This window comes from Erpetoichthys calabaricus, chromosome 1 (genome assembly GCF_900747795.2).
Source record: "Erpetoichthys calabaricus chromosome 1, fErpCal1.3, whole genome shotgun sequence".
Lineage (NCBI taxonomy): Eukaryota > Metazoa > Chordata > Cladistia > Polypteriformes > Polypteridae > Erpetoichthys > Erpetoichthys calabaricus.
This window is the reverse complement of record NC_041394.2, coordinates 247,296,747-247,310,525: the sequence shown is the minus strand read 5'-3', so window position 1 is coordinate 247,310,525 and position 13,779 is coordinate 247,296,747. Positions and strand designations below refer to the sequence as shown.

Genomic DNA, 13,779 nt, shown 5'->3' with positions numbered 1-13,779 from the left:
AAGTGCACGTGCAAGTATAAACAGTACAACGCTTGCAAAACAGAAGCGTCTGCAGGTGCATGTGTCCCGTCACATGAAGTATAAACCCAACCCAATGCTTTACTGTCATGGTGGCCAACTCAATTACATAGTCTCAACAGTGACTTTTAAAACTGGAACTTTCAAGTATGACCTTCAGCCCAGAATTAGTTTTAGAGCCAGCCCTCCTTCTTTGTAACTGGCACACCTGTGCCAATAGATAGATAGAAAGATAGACTGCACTTTATTTGAGCATAAATAAATCTACATCAATAAGAGGCTGAGCATGTAGCTACTGGGCACCCAAACTCTACAATTTTGGAGTATTAGGATGTGACAGGCCACAGTGCACCCACTCATCACTCCTCTAAGGTTGTGGCTTTCAGTCTCAAGCCTGTGGACCCCCATGACTGCTGGCTTGTGTTCCAACCCTTAGCCTAATTAAGCGAGTTGTCATTTATCAATTTCTATGTTTTGGTGTGAATCTAGAAATTACAAAACTTTGGTGAATTTTGATTAGCATGTACCAAGCAGTTATGTATCGTATGTTACATTGGAATATGTTAGTATATTTCTTAACTTGGTTTTCATGATTTCACCATTATCTTGACTTTCATTCTGCTGTTCTGGTTATTTAGTCCATTATTAACTGATAAGCACATTAGTGGCTCTGATACTGAAGTGGCTACAGTGTCTTTTTGCTCAGGTCTCTACTCTGCTTGTTGGTAATTGTCATTATTAGGATACAATCTAGGGAGCACAGAAAAAGGCAGATTAATATGAAGACAACAAAACAGAGGTCAGCATTTAAAGCTAGAGCAAAAATATGAATATTTATAAATTTAAAAGCCACGCTGGTGTGCTTTTCTAAATGCAGAATTAGAGAACAGATAATAATAACAAAACTGGAGACCAACACTACACGTAAGTATCAGCGCCACATCAATACACACAGACTCGTTACAAATAAGATGAGGCATCTTCCACAGAGACTTACTGTTATAATATGTTTTGTTATTTAAGTTTAATGTCACTGTTCTCTGTGCCCACTGTTATGGACTCACTCATACAGGCAGACCAAGTATGGTACAGAGGGGCACAGCTTCAGTATTTAGAATTGGCGAGCCAAGCACAGGACTAGAGAGCCTAAAGACAGACTAGTATATTTTTGTCTTCTGTCAGTACACTATTCTCTTTCCTTGTTGGGAGATTGAGAACTGTATGTAGGCATTGTGCTATTCCGGTATTTTTGAAGGTGGGGTTTGAGTCCTTTCCTGTCCTTGTTTAGATCCAGAGCCAAGAGCCTGCACATGGAGCAACCCAATATAAGGATGGAGCTACGACCGACACTTTGAAGCTGCCGGGCGGAAGAGTATGTCTTCTGTCCGAGGCCGGGCAGAAGATTATGTCTTCTGTCCGGTTAAAATCCTTTCAGCGTGGCAAACGAAAGATGGCAAGACTGAGTAGATCAAGTCTCTCATATACTTGATATGTCTGTCATAAGCTTCCCGTTTGTAATACCGCATGAACCCGTCAATAAAGAGCTAGATTGTCCTTTATGCTTCTCGTGTAATCTTGTAACCGTCATATTGCATGAGGGGTGGGGATAATACCTTTTTTATTTATAATTATTTAAATACAGGTAAATTAAAACGCCACAATTCAAAAGAACACATTTCCAGAGAGCTAATGCCTCTTAACTAAACACTCACTTAGCCCTCTTTGGTTCTTTCTAGCCCCCAACCCATTATCAAACAGATTAAACAACACAAAAAATGAATACAAAGTCAAAAACCAGCACCAACAATACACCTTTATCACATCTGTTCTATAGGGACGATATAAAGATACACACAGGACTAACCAAACCATTATAGCAGTTACTAGAAATAATGCAGAAGTATTCACAAGACATACACTTGGAGTTGGGACTGGACAAACATACAACAATTCATGCAGAGAAGGGGATCCTTAGACAAGGTGGGCATACTCTCAAACACTGCCACTGAATCGAGGCCATGACAGATAGTAAACTATACAGTTAGCTTGGGTTCCAACAGGACAAACTTTTAACAACACAAAGAAATTAAATATACTCTTCCAAAACAGTATACATCATGTTTTTCACAAATGCTAAAAACACACCTCAAAGCATACATCACAATTAAAGACATGAATATGTTTGCCATATTCCTTCAGAGTAATACATTGGTCAAAAACTGACCTACAGCAACTCCAAAGGAGAACACTAACACTGCTCACAAAACACACCACCACCCCAAAAGTAGAGCGACTCACTCTTCCACGTGCTCAGATATAATTCATTTAAACACAGAGAGATGAATTAATTAATAATTTAACAAACTTCTTCCACACAAATTGAGCAATAGTTCATGTTCTTCGCCTGTATTGTGGAATAAACTTCAGAGAGGGTGGGGGAGGCATCATGATGTGCGTGAAGCAGCTCCTGGGGGAGACGATCAGTGATGCATAGTCAGCGTGGGACGGACGTAACAACCACACAACCTAAAACACAAACAAGGCAGACCTCTTCATGAAATTGATCAGCCTTGTGTGGTTGAGATTGCTGTGGTGAAATAGAGGAGTTTACTCTGGTCATACAAGATCAGGTTATAAACACGAGAAACTACAGAAAATATATGCTAACATTACAGGGTGTACGTGCAGATATTGACACAAGGAACAAGAAACGATTGAACACATCACATAAAGTTATAAACTACTGACACAGACAAACTATGTGCACAGACATGACCAGATAGCAAAAATTAGGCATCAAGGACTGTCGCTACAACACAAATGAGTAACAAGCTGTATTATAAGTACAATACTGTACACCTATCCCCCCTACCCCCTGAAAAGGGGATTAGAAAATGCCACATATAAACTAAACTGGGACAGAACTACATATACAGACAAAACAATCTACCATAACAAACCAAATGTAACGCTAGTAGACAAACAAAATAAAACTACAAATATTATTGACACTACTGTACCAAACACAAATAAAATGCACAAGTATGGAGAAGGTCATCTTTATGTCCATTGTTGTATCCATCTCACATACGCTACACAAAAGCTTAGAGATATCACATAGAAACCAATAAACATACAGAAAAGTACAGAAAGCAGGCACTTTAAATACATGTCACCTAGTGAGGAAATTCCTTAAAACAAACATAATCCCCCAAAACATGCAATATACTGTACACACATAACACTTCCCTGTGTTATTGCCTTGGACCACATAGGTGGTAGCATAAGGACTATCCTGAAATACATTTTGAGTGATAATAATAATAAAGACTAGCTAATTAAAAGAGCTCAGTTAATGGTGAAACGCCTGACTGATTATGAAACAGGCTGGCACACAAACCAGCAGCCCCAGAAGGTCCTCAGCACTGCCTTCGAGATCCACTCCTCTCCAGCAGTAGAAGCTTCACTCCGTTGAATTTCCCGGCGTCGTTCTTGTGTTCTCTCCGCCGACCGCTGGGGGTCGCAGATGAGCAAAGCCGTGAGGTCATTCGGCGTGGTGTTCTTCCCGCGCGCTGCTGCACTTCCTTGTTTTCCTAAAGTAACTCGCGGGCTCGTTATGGCTGTGTATTCAGTGCAACTCCGGGCTCCGGTCTGGTCGATGTTGAGGAGTGCAGCTCAATGCACGAGGAGTTTCGGGAGTCGTGCGGAGACCGAGAAGTTGACTGTGCGCTGTGAGAAGGACGGCGTGAGGTGGGCAGTGACACAGCGGTTTAAATGGAATAACTTTGCAGATGGCGAGAAAATGTTTTTTTGCTTTATATGCATTTGCCCTCTTGTGACAAATAGATGAACTGCTTCGTCTTTCCCTCTCCAGAAAAAATAAGTTGCAAGTATACGCTTTTCTTTAATATTTTCGCAGCATCTCTGCACGTGTCATGGTCTGGTATTTGTTACATTTCATTTACTTTGAAGTGCTACGTTCAGTTATTTAGTAAGTTTTACACAATTCCAAACCCCGTTCCCGGTGATAACGTTTTTTGAGCAGTGGAACCTGCAAAGTTCATGGACAGAATGGTCAGGATTTGTGCCAACCTCTGCGTCACTGTACTCCTGTTTTAGTCGGTGTTTCAATCCTGCTTTTCACATAGAACGCCATGACAAGGCAAATGGTGTAACATTTCATCGATCATTTATTTTTCTAATCCTTGTAATAGTTCGTAAAAAAAAAAAAACAGTTTAAAAACCGTAACTATTCAAATAGATTTCATCCATGTCCATTTTATTTCCTTTAAAGGAACATTATTCTCAACAATCCAAAGAAAAGGAATGCCCTGTCCCTGGCTATGCTGAATTCTCTTCATGCTGACATTCTCCATGAGGCAGACAGCAGTGCTCTAAGAGTTATAATTATTTCAGGTATATGATTTTCTGTTAATTCAATAACTGTAGTCAGAGAATTCTTTCTGGTTAAATCACTCCCCCCATGCCATTTGTACAACTGGAACTAAGAATTGCTTCATTTTTTGGTTTTCTTGGTGACCGCCTGGCCTACAAAATCAGAATTCAGAATGGGCCATATAAACCCAAAGCTTGTCAGAGTGTGTTTACTCTACAATATACAGTCGATTCCGGTTAATTGGACCACCTGTTAATCGGACCAGCCGCTTATTCGGACCGAATCCTAAAGAACCAAAACAGATCATATTACATAAGCCTAATACTGTTCGCTTATTTGGACCAAAATTCCGTTTAATCGGACCAAAGAACGTGACAGAGAATGAGAAAAAGAAGCCACAAGTCGCCCACAGAAAGCAGATGTAAAGCAGGTCAGCGACATCGGGAGGATCCCTGGGCTCCCCAGGAGAATTTATGTTTTTATCAAAGGTCAGGAAGTCGGAAAATTTGTACCAAGTGCAAATCAGTGTGGGTGAACATGCCTGCCCTTTCTTTCCTAAAACGGGCCGGCCAGTAGCCGGCGACATGAAGTCGAGCGTAAACAAGAGTGTCCGTGCAAGGAATTCCTTCCTGTCAATAAGGATTAAAGTTTACACGAGAAATCTTTTGCTTCAAGAAAGTCAAATTGGACTCTTTTAGTGCCGAAATGCATTGAAACTTTGCGCCACTATTTCATGCAGGAGGGAAATGAAGGCAGTCCCATTGATGCGTTAGATGTTTGTAGTGATTTTGTTCAAGTGCAGTGCGTCAACAGAATGTGTCGGATCTCATTAGACAAGTTCTTCAAACGTTGACTGGAATTTGGTAATGTTACCTTTTTTATTGTGCTTCACATGCTGAGTGTCGTGTAGATCGTTTCGAAGAATTTGTAGATTTCTTTATCAATAAACAAAGTTGTAAGCATCCGTACATGCACGTAGTTCTTGTTTGTACGTTCGCCATATGCATGTGCAGCACAATAAAAGTCATAATGACATTTTAATATGTTACTTACAGCACGTCCCGTCTTGGTTGCACATGTATAGGGCATGTTCCTGTAATCGGACCAGCCGGTTATTAGGACCAAAATGATCGCGTCCCAATGTCGTCCAATTAAGTGGAATCGACTGTATAATAAGTTTGTAGACACCTGACCATCGCACCAATATGAGCTTGGATTGGAGTCTCATTTGAAAACTTTCAGAATTGTTAATAGAGTTCACCCTGTTTGCAAATATAGAAGCCTCCACTTTTCTGGGAAGGTTTTTCACAGATTTTGGAGTGGATCTGTGGGAATTTGTGCCCAGTCAAGCGACAGAGCATTTGTGGGTTCATTGGATGGGAAGGCCTGACGCCCAGTCGAAGTACCAAGTCATCCAAAAGGTGTTCAGGGTGCTTTGTAAGCCTCTGGAGTTCCTCCATGTCTTTATTGGCCTGGCTTTGTGCACAGGGGCCCAGTCAGAAAAAGGGCCTCCCCAAAACAAACGCTAAAAAGTTGCAAGTGCACAATTGTCAAAAATGTCATTGTAGCATTAACATCCCAAACCATGAACACCAGCCCCAGACTATTATCTCTCCTCCATCAAACTTTTCAGTATAAACTATGCACTCAATACTGTACAGATTTATGTATCAGTCTACCAGATAGTGAAGCATTTATTCATCACTCCAGAAAACGGACCTCTACAGCTCCAGAGTCCAATGGCGGCATGCTTTACTGCATTCTAAGGAACACTTGGCATTGCACATAGTTACCCTTGGCTTGTGGGCTGCTGCTCAGCCATGGAAACCAGCTTCATGAAGCAGCCAACACACAGTTGTTGCACTGATGATGCTTTCAGAAGCGGTTTGGACTCTGTTGTGAGTGATGAAACAGAGAATAGGAAATTTTTACGCACTATGCTCTTGAGAACAGGTCCAGAGAAGAGTGACTAGGCTGATTCCAAGGCTACAGGGGATGAATTATGAAGAAAGATTAAAAGAGCTCTGCCTTTTCAGTTTAAGGAAAAGAAGATTAAGAAGAGACATGATTGCAGTGTTTAAATTTATGAAGGGAATTAGTAGATTGGATCGAGACTGTTTTTTTAAAATGAACACAAGGGGACAGTTAGAAACTTGTTAGAGGTAAAATTCACACACACACATCAGGAGGTTTTTCTTTATCCAGAGAACCATAGACACTTGGAATAAGCTACCAAGTAGGATGGTAGACAGTAGGACATCAGGGACTTTCAAAACTCGACTTGATGTTATTTTAGAAGAAATAAGTGGATAGGACTTGCGAGCTTTGTTGGGCTGAGTGGCCTGTTCTCATCTAGATTGTTCTAAAAAAAGAACTCGGTAGCCCTGCTTGGTGAGCTTGCATGGTCTATCACTTTGTGTCTGAGCTGTTGTCGCTCCTACACGCTTCCGCTTCACCCTAATAGCACTGACCTATCCTTTTTGTAAACAGGGTTGTACTGGCAGTGTTTGTCAAAGGAGATTGCTTGGCTGTTTGTTTGATTTCATGCAGCTGTTTTACAATGTGGCTGAAACACCTAAACTCAACAGTCCACATACCCCCTTATATGGACAAAAGTATGAGGACAAACCTCTAAATTACTGAATTCGGGCGTTTCAGTCAGACCCATTGCCACAGGTGTATAAAATCAAGCACCCAGCCATGCAGTCTCCATTTATAAACATTTGTGAAACAAAATGGGTTGTTCTGAAGAGCTCGGTGACTTCAAGTGTGGTACTATGATAGGGTGCCATCTTTGCAATAAGATGGTTTGTGAAATTTCATCCCTACTGGATATTTCATGGTCAGCTGTAATGGTATTATTGGACAGTGGAAGCATTTAGGAACAACAGCAACTCAGCCACATAGCGGAAGACCACGTCAAGTTACAGAGCAGGGTCAACAGTACGTTGCATGGCATGTAAAAGTCACCAGTGCTCTACTGATTCCATGGCTGAAGAATTCCAAACTTCTATTGATATTAATGTAAACACAAAAACTGTGCCGGGAGCATCATAGAATGGATTTCCTTGGCCTAGCAGCTGCATGCAAACCTCACATCACCAAGTCCAATGCCAAGCGTCATATGGAGTGGTGGAAACTTGTTACATGGAGTGATGAATCAGGCTTCTCTGTTTGGCAGTCAGATGGGCGAGTCTTGGTTTGGTGGATGCTAGGAGAATGTTACCTGCCTAACTGCATTGTGCCAGCTGTGAAGTTTGGAGGGATAATGGTGTAGGACTGTTTTTCAGGGTTTGGGCTAAGCCCTTATTTCCAGTAAAAGGCAATCTTAATGCTTCAGCATACCAAGACATTTTGGACAATGCTATGCTTCAAACTGTATGGAAAAAGTTTGTGGAAGGCCCTTTTCTACTTCAACATGACTGTTCCCCAGTGTACAAAGTAAGGTCCATAAAGATGTGGTTGGATGAGTTTGGTGTGGAAGAACTTGACTGCCCCACACAGAGTCCTGACCTCAACCCCAGTTGAACACCATTGGGATGAACTGGAGCAGAGATTGTGAGTCAGGCCTTCTCATCCAGCATCAGTGCCTGACCTCATAAGTGCTCTACAGAATGAATGGGCACAAAATCCCTCAGAAACACTCCAAAATCTTGTTGAAAGCTTCCCAAGAAGAGCAGAAACTATTATAGCTGCAAAGGGATGACGAACTCCATATGTACTTGAATGCAGTGTCATTAAAGTCTCTGTTGGTGTGATGGTCAGATGCCCCAATACTTTTGTCCATATAGTATACTTTTTGTCATATGTTCATAAGAGACCATGTCTTTAGTTTTGGAAACCTATTATTTTACAGAACTTCTTGGCGCCAGGCTATGCAAATCAATGAAAATGTTCACATGCTGTTTTAAAGGTGTCTGACTTGAGAGGTTGTGGCAGATGTAAAAGTACATGGGGGGTGTAGTGTTTTTGTACATTTTTGCCACCTTGATACCTTGGATCATTTTATAATTGTGATTCAGATATTTCCATAAATCTTGTGGGGGTGAAACAGGTAAACATTAGGTTGGGTCAGATGTATAACTGCATGTTGTCCTTCTCATTTGCAGCTGAAGGTCCAGTATTTTCCTCAGGCCATGACTTAACAGAGCTAACATCAAAGCAAGGACCTGAGCATCACACGAAAATCTTTGAGACTTGTGCAGAGGTAAACGCTTTTTAGTCAGAAACATTTTTTGTATCCCCATAGTTGATGTTTTAGTGAGGGTGGGATGAGAGGTTTGGAATACCCATCTCACCTCTAGGAGTAAGCTGCTGAAAGGAAACTGGACTTACCTGTGCTCAAGAAGCATTACATGGTGAACAGTACCTATGCTGCATGATGTTGCATTATTTTGCCATCCTTCAATTACCCCACCATCACTGAGGTGATTGGATAAAATAAGAAATAAACAAAAGGACAAGGACAAGCTGCACGTTTGGGGCTCACCCAAAATATAAGGCAGAAACTGCTGAATTACTGCTTTTTACATGCAGTTGATGAGGCGCTCAGGAGATGGAGAATTTCCATATGCAGGATATTGTGATTCCAGTTATGTTTCATACAAGCTTAGCATCTTTGGTCAGGCTTTACTCCAAATCAGTCGTATTCTAAATAACAGTTTGATCTTTTTTTTTTTTTTTTTTTTTGCATTTTCTCTTCTATTCCATTAATTTTAAATAATGTAATGGTGTCTGAGTAGTTAGTTTGGCCATCTCATAGCCCTATTAAGTCTTGTCTGATCAATGTTTGCTTGGAGTTTGTGCCGTGCTTTGTGTCTTCCTTATCTTCTTTCCCTTGGTTACTAGTTTTCTTTGTTAGACTAATTGCCAGCTCTAAGTTGGCCTGGATGGTCTGAAACATAGTTAGTAGTCAGGAATAGTAAGATGCTGCTTTTTCAGTGGTATGAATTCCTAGAAAGTGGTAAATCCACTGCCCGCAGTATGATAAAAATTGAGTTGTACACGTCACGTAACCTGCTCAGAAATATAATGACAACAATGAACAAAAATGCTGCTGATCTACTGTCTTCTCAGAATGCAATGGATTGCTTTTGTCTGCAGGACTATAAAATGCATTTGTCTGTATTCTATTGTAATATGTTTCACTTCCTAATGAACTCAAGTAATCTTCTTTATTTTATATCTACCATTTTCATATGTGTAGGTGATGCATCTGATTCAAGATATTCCAGTGCCAGTTATAGCTAAAGTAAATGGTACTGCCACAGCAGCAGGTTGCCAGCTCGTTGCCAGTTGCGATATTGCCGTGGCATCTAATAAGTCGACGTTTGCCACCCCAGGGGTCAATGTTGGTCTGTTTTGTTCAACACCTGCTGTTGCCCTTGGCAGAGCTGTACCCAGGAAGGTATGTTCAGAAAGTAAACTGCTAGAAGAAACTCATTTTAACTTTGGTATCATCAGATGTGCAGTGTTTCAAGAAATACAATTTCCCTAAAAAAAATAACAACATGAAGTAGAGTGATTAGTGTATCGGAAACTTTTCTCTCTTTTTTGATGTAGCAAACAGATGTGGCAAGCATCATTGACTCACAGCTGGAACATCACTGCTTTTTCATAAGTGGAATTATCCTTAAGGTGCACATAAAATTAATTCACATGCTTAGATTTAATGTGCTTTAATTAGTGAGCCTATGGGTGTATTTTTATTATGTTTTTTTTTTAACTGAATTCTGTTATGCTTGATTTTGTTATGTTGAAATATTGATGGCTGACATCTTCAGAAGCTGTACTGGTTTTCAGTATTAGTGAAATACGCCCGTGTCAGACAGGATAAGTAGTCAGCGCACTAATAATGTAGTGTAGGAAATCACAGAGATCTTTTATTAGATAGTCTAATCCAGTCCGATATTGGTTATAAATATCTTCACACAAAAAAGGCTTAATTTTTGGACATTTCCAAAACATGTGATCTAGTGAGCCTAGGCCTACATGACAACTTGCACAATTACGACTTAATCCCTAATATATTTTAGATAATCTTAAGAGATATGTGTCCAGTGTACAATTTGGAGATAAATTATAGCATGTGTTACATAGATTGATGAATAATTAATGTTATGAATAGTCTGTAAAGTCCTGGTACCTAATGACTTCCATGAATTTAATACTGTGTAATTGAGGGAGGGCTGGAGTATAAAATAGCATTTTATGAGTAAATGAAGTACAGTCTGACTAGTCAATCTTAACTAAGCAGGTATATTTTTGTTACTTTTTACCTTCTTCCATTGCCTCAAATTACAAATGTTTGCAACCCTGTAGTAAAGTCTTAAGTTAGATAGAGCCATGCTACTTTCTGCTTTCAATCTTTGTAGTGCTGTATTTTTAATATGCACTCTTTTAGCCATCCAAGAAATGTGCTTACATTAGAATCCAGCTTTTTTGTTAATATTTGTTAACACATATGGGAATGCTCTGAAAAAGAAATTAATTTCAGAAGAATCTTTATTTTAATAATATTAATTCTGCCTGGTAAAGAGAGTTGAAGACTTTACCATCAATTCATGTATTGTTTAATGGTTTCCATCAAGATTTAAAAGTTTATTTTACAAAGATCTTTAAGTTTCCTTCTAACTGTAACTTCTAAAGACTGAACTGTTCTGAGAAAGTCAGTGGAAAATTCTCTTAATATCATATGGCATCCTAACTGAGTTAACTGGAAAAAGCATGCTTTTATCCAAATTGTTTTTAACACATATTGAAAAATATACTTTAACTTTAATAAGAAAGAGTACTTTTATTAGAAAGAAAGAATGGTGCTACATTTTCATCAACAATACATATGAGAACAAAACCATTTTATATGACAAAGTATAGTGAATGAAACTTAATGTTTTTGTTTAAAAAATAATAAATACTATTTTTAATATATTTATTTATCATTCTTGTCATGTTTTAGTAGGTGGCCAACAAACCTATATTAAAAAATAGAAATACAGTTTAAAAAAGTCGTGTTAGTAACTCTTGCAAGTTGAAATAAATATCATAACTATGCTTTCAAATGTTAGAGGTAGGTTCTCTTTTTAAAAATCACAATTCAGTTCTGTCACAAAATAGTCTTTTTTTCCTGTTGTCTATAACTCTTGCGGCTGCACTAAAAGTCCTTCACTGACCCCTGTGCTGCAGAGCGCTGAAGAAGAAGCTTTTGTGCTAAATAACCACTGGAGGGAATCAGACTTTAGTGCTTGCTTGTTAACAGAAAACCCTGTCTAATCTCAGGATATTAGGTTCAGATACTTTGGTCTGCACTTCAAGTTCACATTCAGGTTTGTTGTCATGTGTTCACAATAGGTTTGTCTATTTTTAATTTTTATTACATTTTTCTTTTAATTTTATGTCTCAGAATAATGACAGTAATATATTATGTACAAAAAGCAAGCACACATATTTGTATTTTTTTTTGTGACAATATTTTTTGTGTTATAAGAGAATTTGAAATTGATAAAAGTTTGATATCCATTGTGTATAGTTGAAAATGATTATTCTGTATTTATCTTTGCATATAAAACATTAAGATAAAGATTTAAAAAATAATACAGGCAGCTGTTAAGCCACAATGTTACTGAATAGCAGGCAGACATATAACAACACCATCTCTGGCATTCTGTAACTACCGTAAACCTCCACTAAGATTGCCATCCCTCACTGTTACATGTGAAATGTCTTTTTAGTTTACTTCTTCAAAATTAAGTAAATTATTTAATAAGATTGGATTTATTTGGACCTAAGTACCATGAGATGCATTAGTAAGAACAGTTTCTCCTTAGATTGTCTGCAAATAGCCAAGAATTTCTTGTCAGTCAGTCAATCAAGGCCATGTGGCTATATACTGTAAACCATATGCTTATAGGTAATATTTTAAAATCTAATTTGAATTTTAAATGAGGACTGTTATTTATGAATCCTTTGGCTTGATGTTTCATTTAAAAATAATACAGATGTTGCTTATGATTCAAGGGAAGTACAGTAAATCATTCTGAAAACAATCACAATACATTAATACAGTTTTATGTAAACTAGCTGGAGCAAACTGGCTATAAAAATGATAACTCTTCTACTCTATACGTTATTAATTGAACTGAAATACCTCTGTTACTTATTAAGAACATTTTTTTACATTGTTCAAACCTTTCATTCCAGGTGGCCCTGGAGATGCTTTTTACTGGTGCACCAATCTCTGCCAACGATGCTTTACTTCATGGCCTGGTGAGCAAAGTTGTCCCAGAAGAAAAACTAGAGGAGGAAACCATGAAAATTGTTAGGATGATCTGTAAAGCCAGTAGGCCTGTGGTGGCTCTGGGAAAGAACACATTTTATAGACAAATGGCTCAGGAACGTAAAACTGCATACAGATTGGCCTCCCAGGTTATGGTAGAAAATTTAGCACTGATAGATGGACAAGAAGGGATAAAAGCCTTCATTGAAAAACGCCAGCCTGTTTGGACAAATTCACCTGATAATGCCCATGAGTAGAGCAGTAAAAGCAGAGGATTTTTTTTTCTCATGCCAAAATGATACTTTGTCTCCAAATGTTTCATAAAGGGGTAAGGTTTGTGCATGGAAAACAGGTAATAATGTAACCCATAAACATGAAAGATATGTACTTAATTTATTGTTAGTAATTACTTAATTCATGTGATTAAAAAAACAACAACAACAAAAATCAAAAGTACTTCCACAAATCAACAAACAAGGTGAGTTATCAGAAAAGCCCAAGTCTAATTACACTGGGATTTTGTGTTAAAGGAGGAATTAACTTTGTTTACATGACATTCTGCCAGCACTGTGGCTTTGCAGGATCTGAGCTTGACAGCCCAGATGTGTTGTGACATCCAGTTCAAAGGATTTACCAAACATATGATGTATATTTTGGGGTAAACAACATTTTAAGCTGCTGGAAGTTCCAGTGCATTGTCTGTGACTTTAGCCCAGAGTTAATGTTTCTCATAGTAATTCCACCTGTTGACTCAAAGTTGGTGCTTTTATTCCTCTGGTGAATCAAATGTACAGTATATCTGTAACTTACACTGTCTGTACCTGGAAGAGCTCTACTGTGTTCAGTACACAGCATTATATTATATTGCATTATATCTCATGACATTTCACCTATCTTTATTTATTCCTGGTATTTATTACCCAATCAATAACAGATTAATAATCATTAAAAATCTGATTTTTTGACTGTCTTAACATTTAAAATAGCAACTGATTAAAATTATATTGCCTTCTACGGCGTATTGTGTGCAGCGACAGTTTCCTTAGTTTCATGTAGGGAGCGCTGGTTCTTTGAGAAGAGTCGATTGAAA

At 38.6% G+C, this 13,779-nt stretch overlaps 1 protein-coding gene across 1 annotated transcript; it reads left to right on the top strand.

The window, feature by feature from the left end:
* The first annotated feature begins 3,553 nt into the window (after nucleotides 1-3,553).
* On the top strand, nucleotides 3,554-13,568 carry echdc3 (enoyl CoA hydratase domain containing 3). The gene is made up of 5 exons (XM_028813834.2): nucleotides 3,554-3,768; nucleotides 4,313-4,434; nucleotides 8,524-8,621; nucleotides 9,621-9,821; nucleotides 12,614-13,568. Exons 1-5 carry the CDS (start codon nucleotides 3,635-3,637, stop codon nucleotides 12,944-12,946), a joined length of 888 nt encoding a protein of 295 aa, XP_028669667.2. The 5' UTR covers nucleotides 3,554-3,634; the 3' UTR covers nucleotides 12,947-13,568.
* Nucleotides 13,569-13,779: the final 211 nt, after the last annotated feature.

What these genes read in the sequence shown, in the direction of transcription:
- echdc3 (XM_028813834.2), top strand. Translation starts at nt 3,635, where the DNA reads ATGGCTGTGTATTCAGTGCAACTCCGGGCTCCGGTCTGGTCGATGTTG. An exon ending in TGTGAGAAGGACGGCGTGAG is followed by an intron (nt 3,769 to 4,312) that starts GTGGGCAGTGAC and finishes TTTCCTTTAAAG; the next exon opens with GAACATTATTCTCAACAATC. An exon ending in TCTTTGAGACTTGTGCAGAG is followed by an intron (nt 8,622 to 9,620) that starts GTAAACGCTTTT and finishes TCATATGTGTAG; the next exon opens with GTGATGCATCTGATTCAAGA.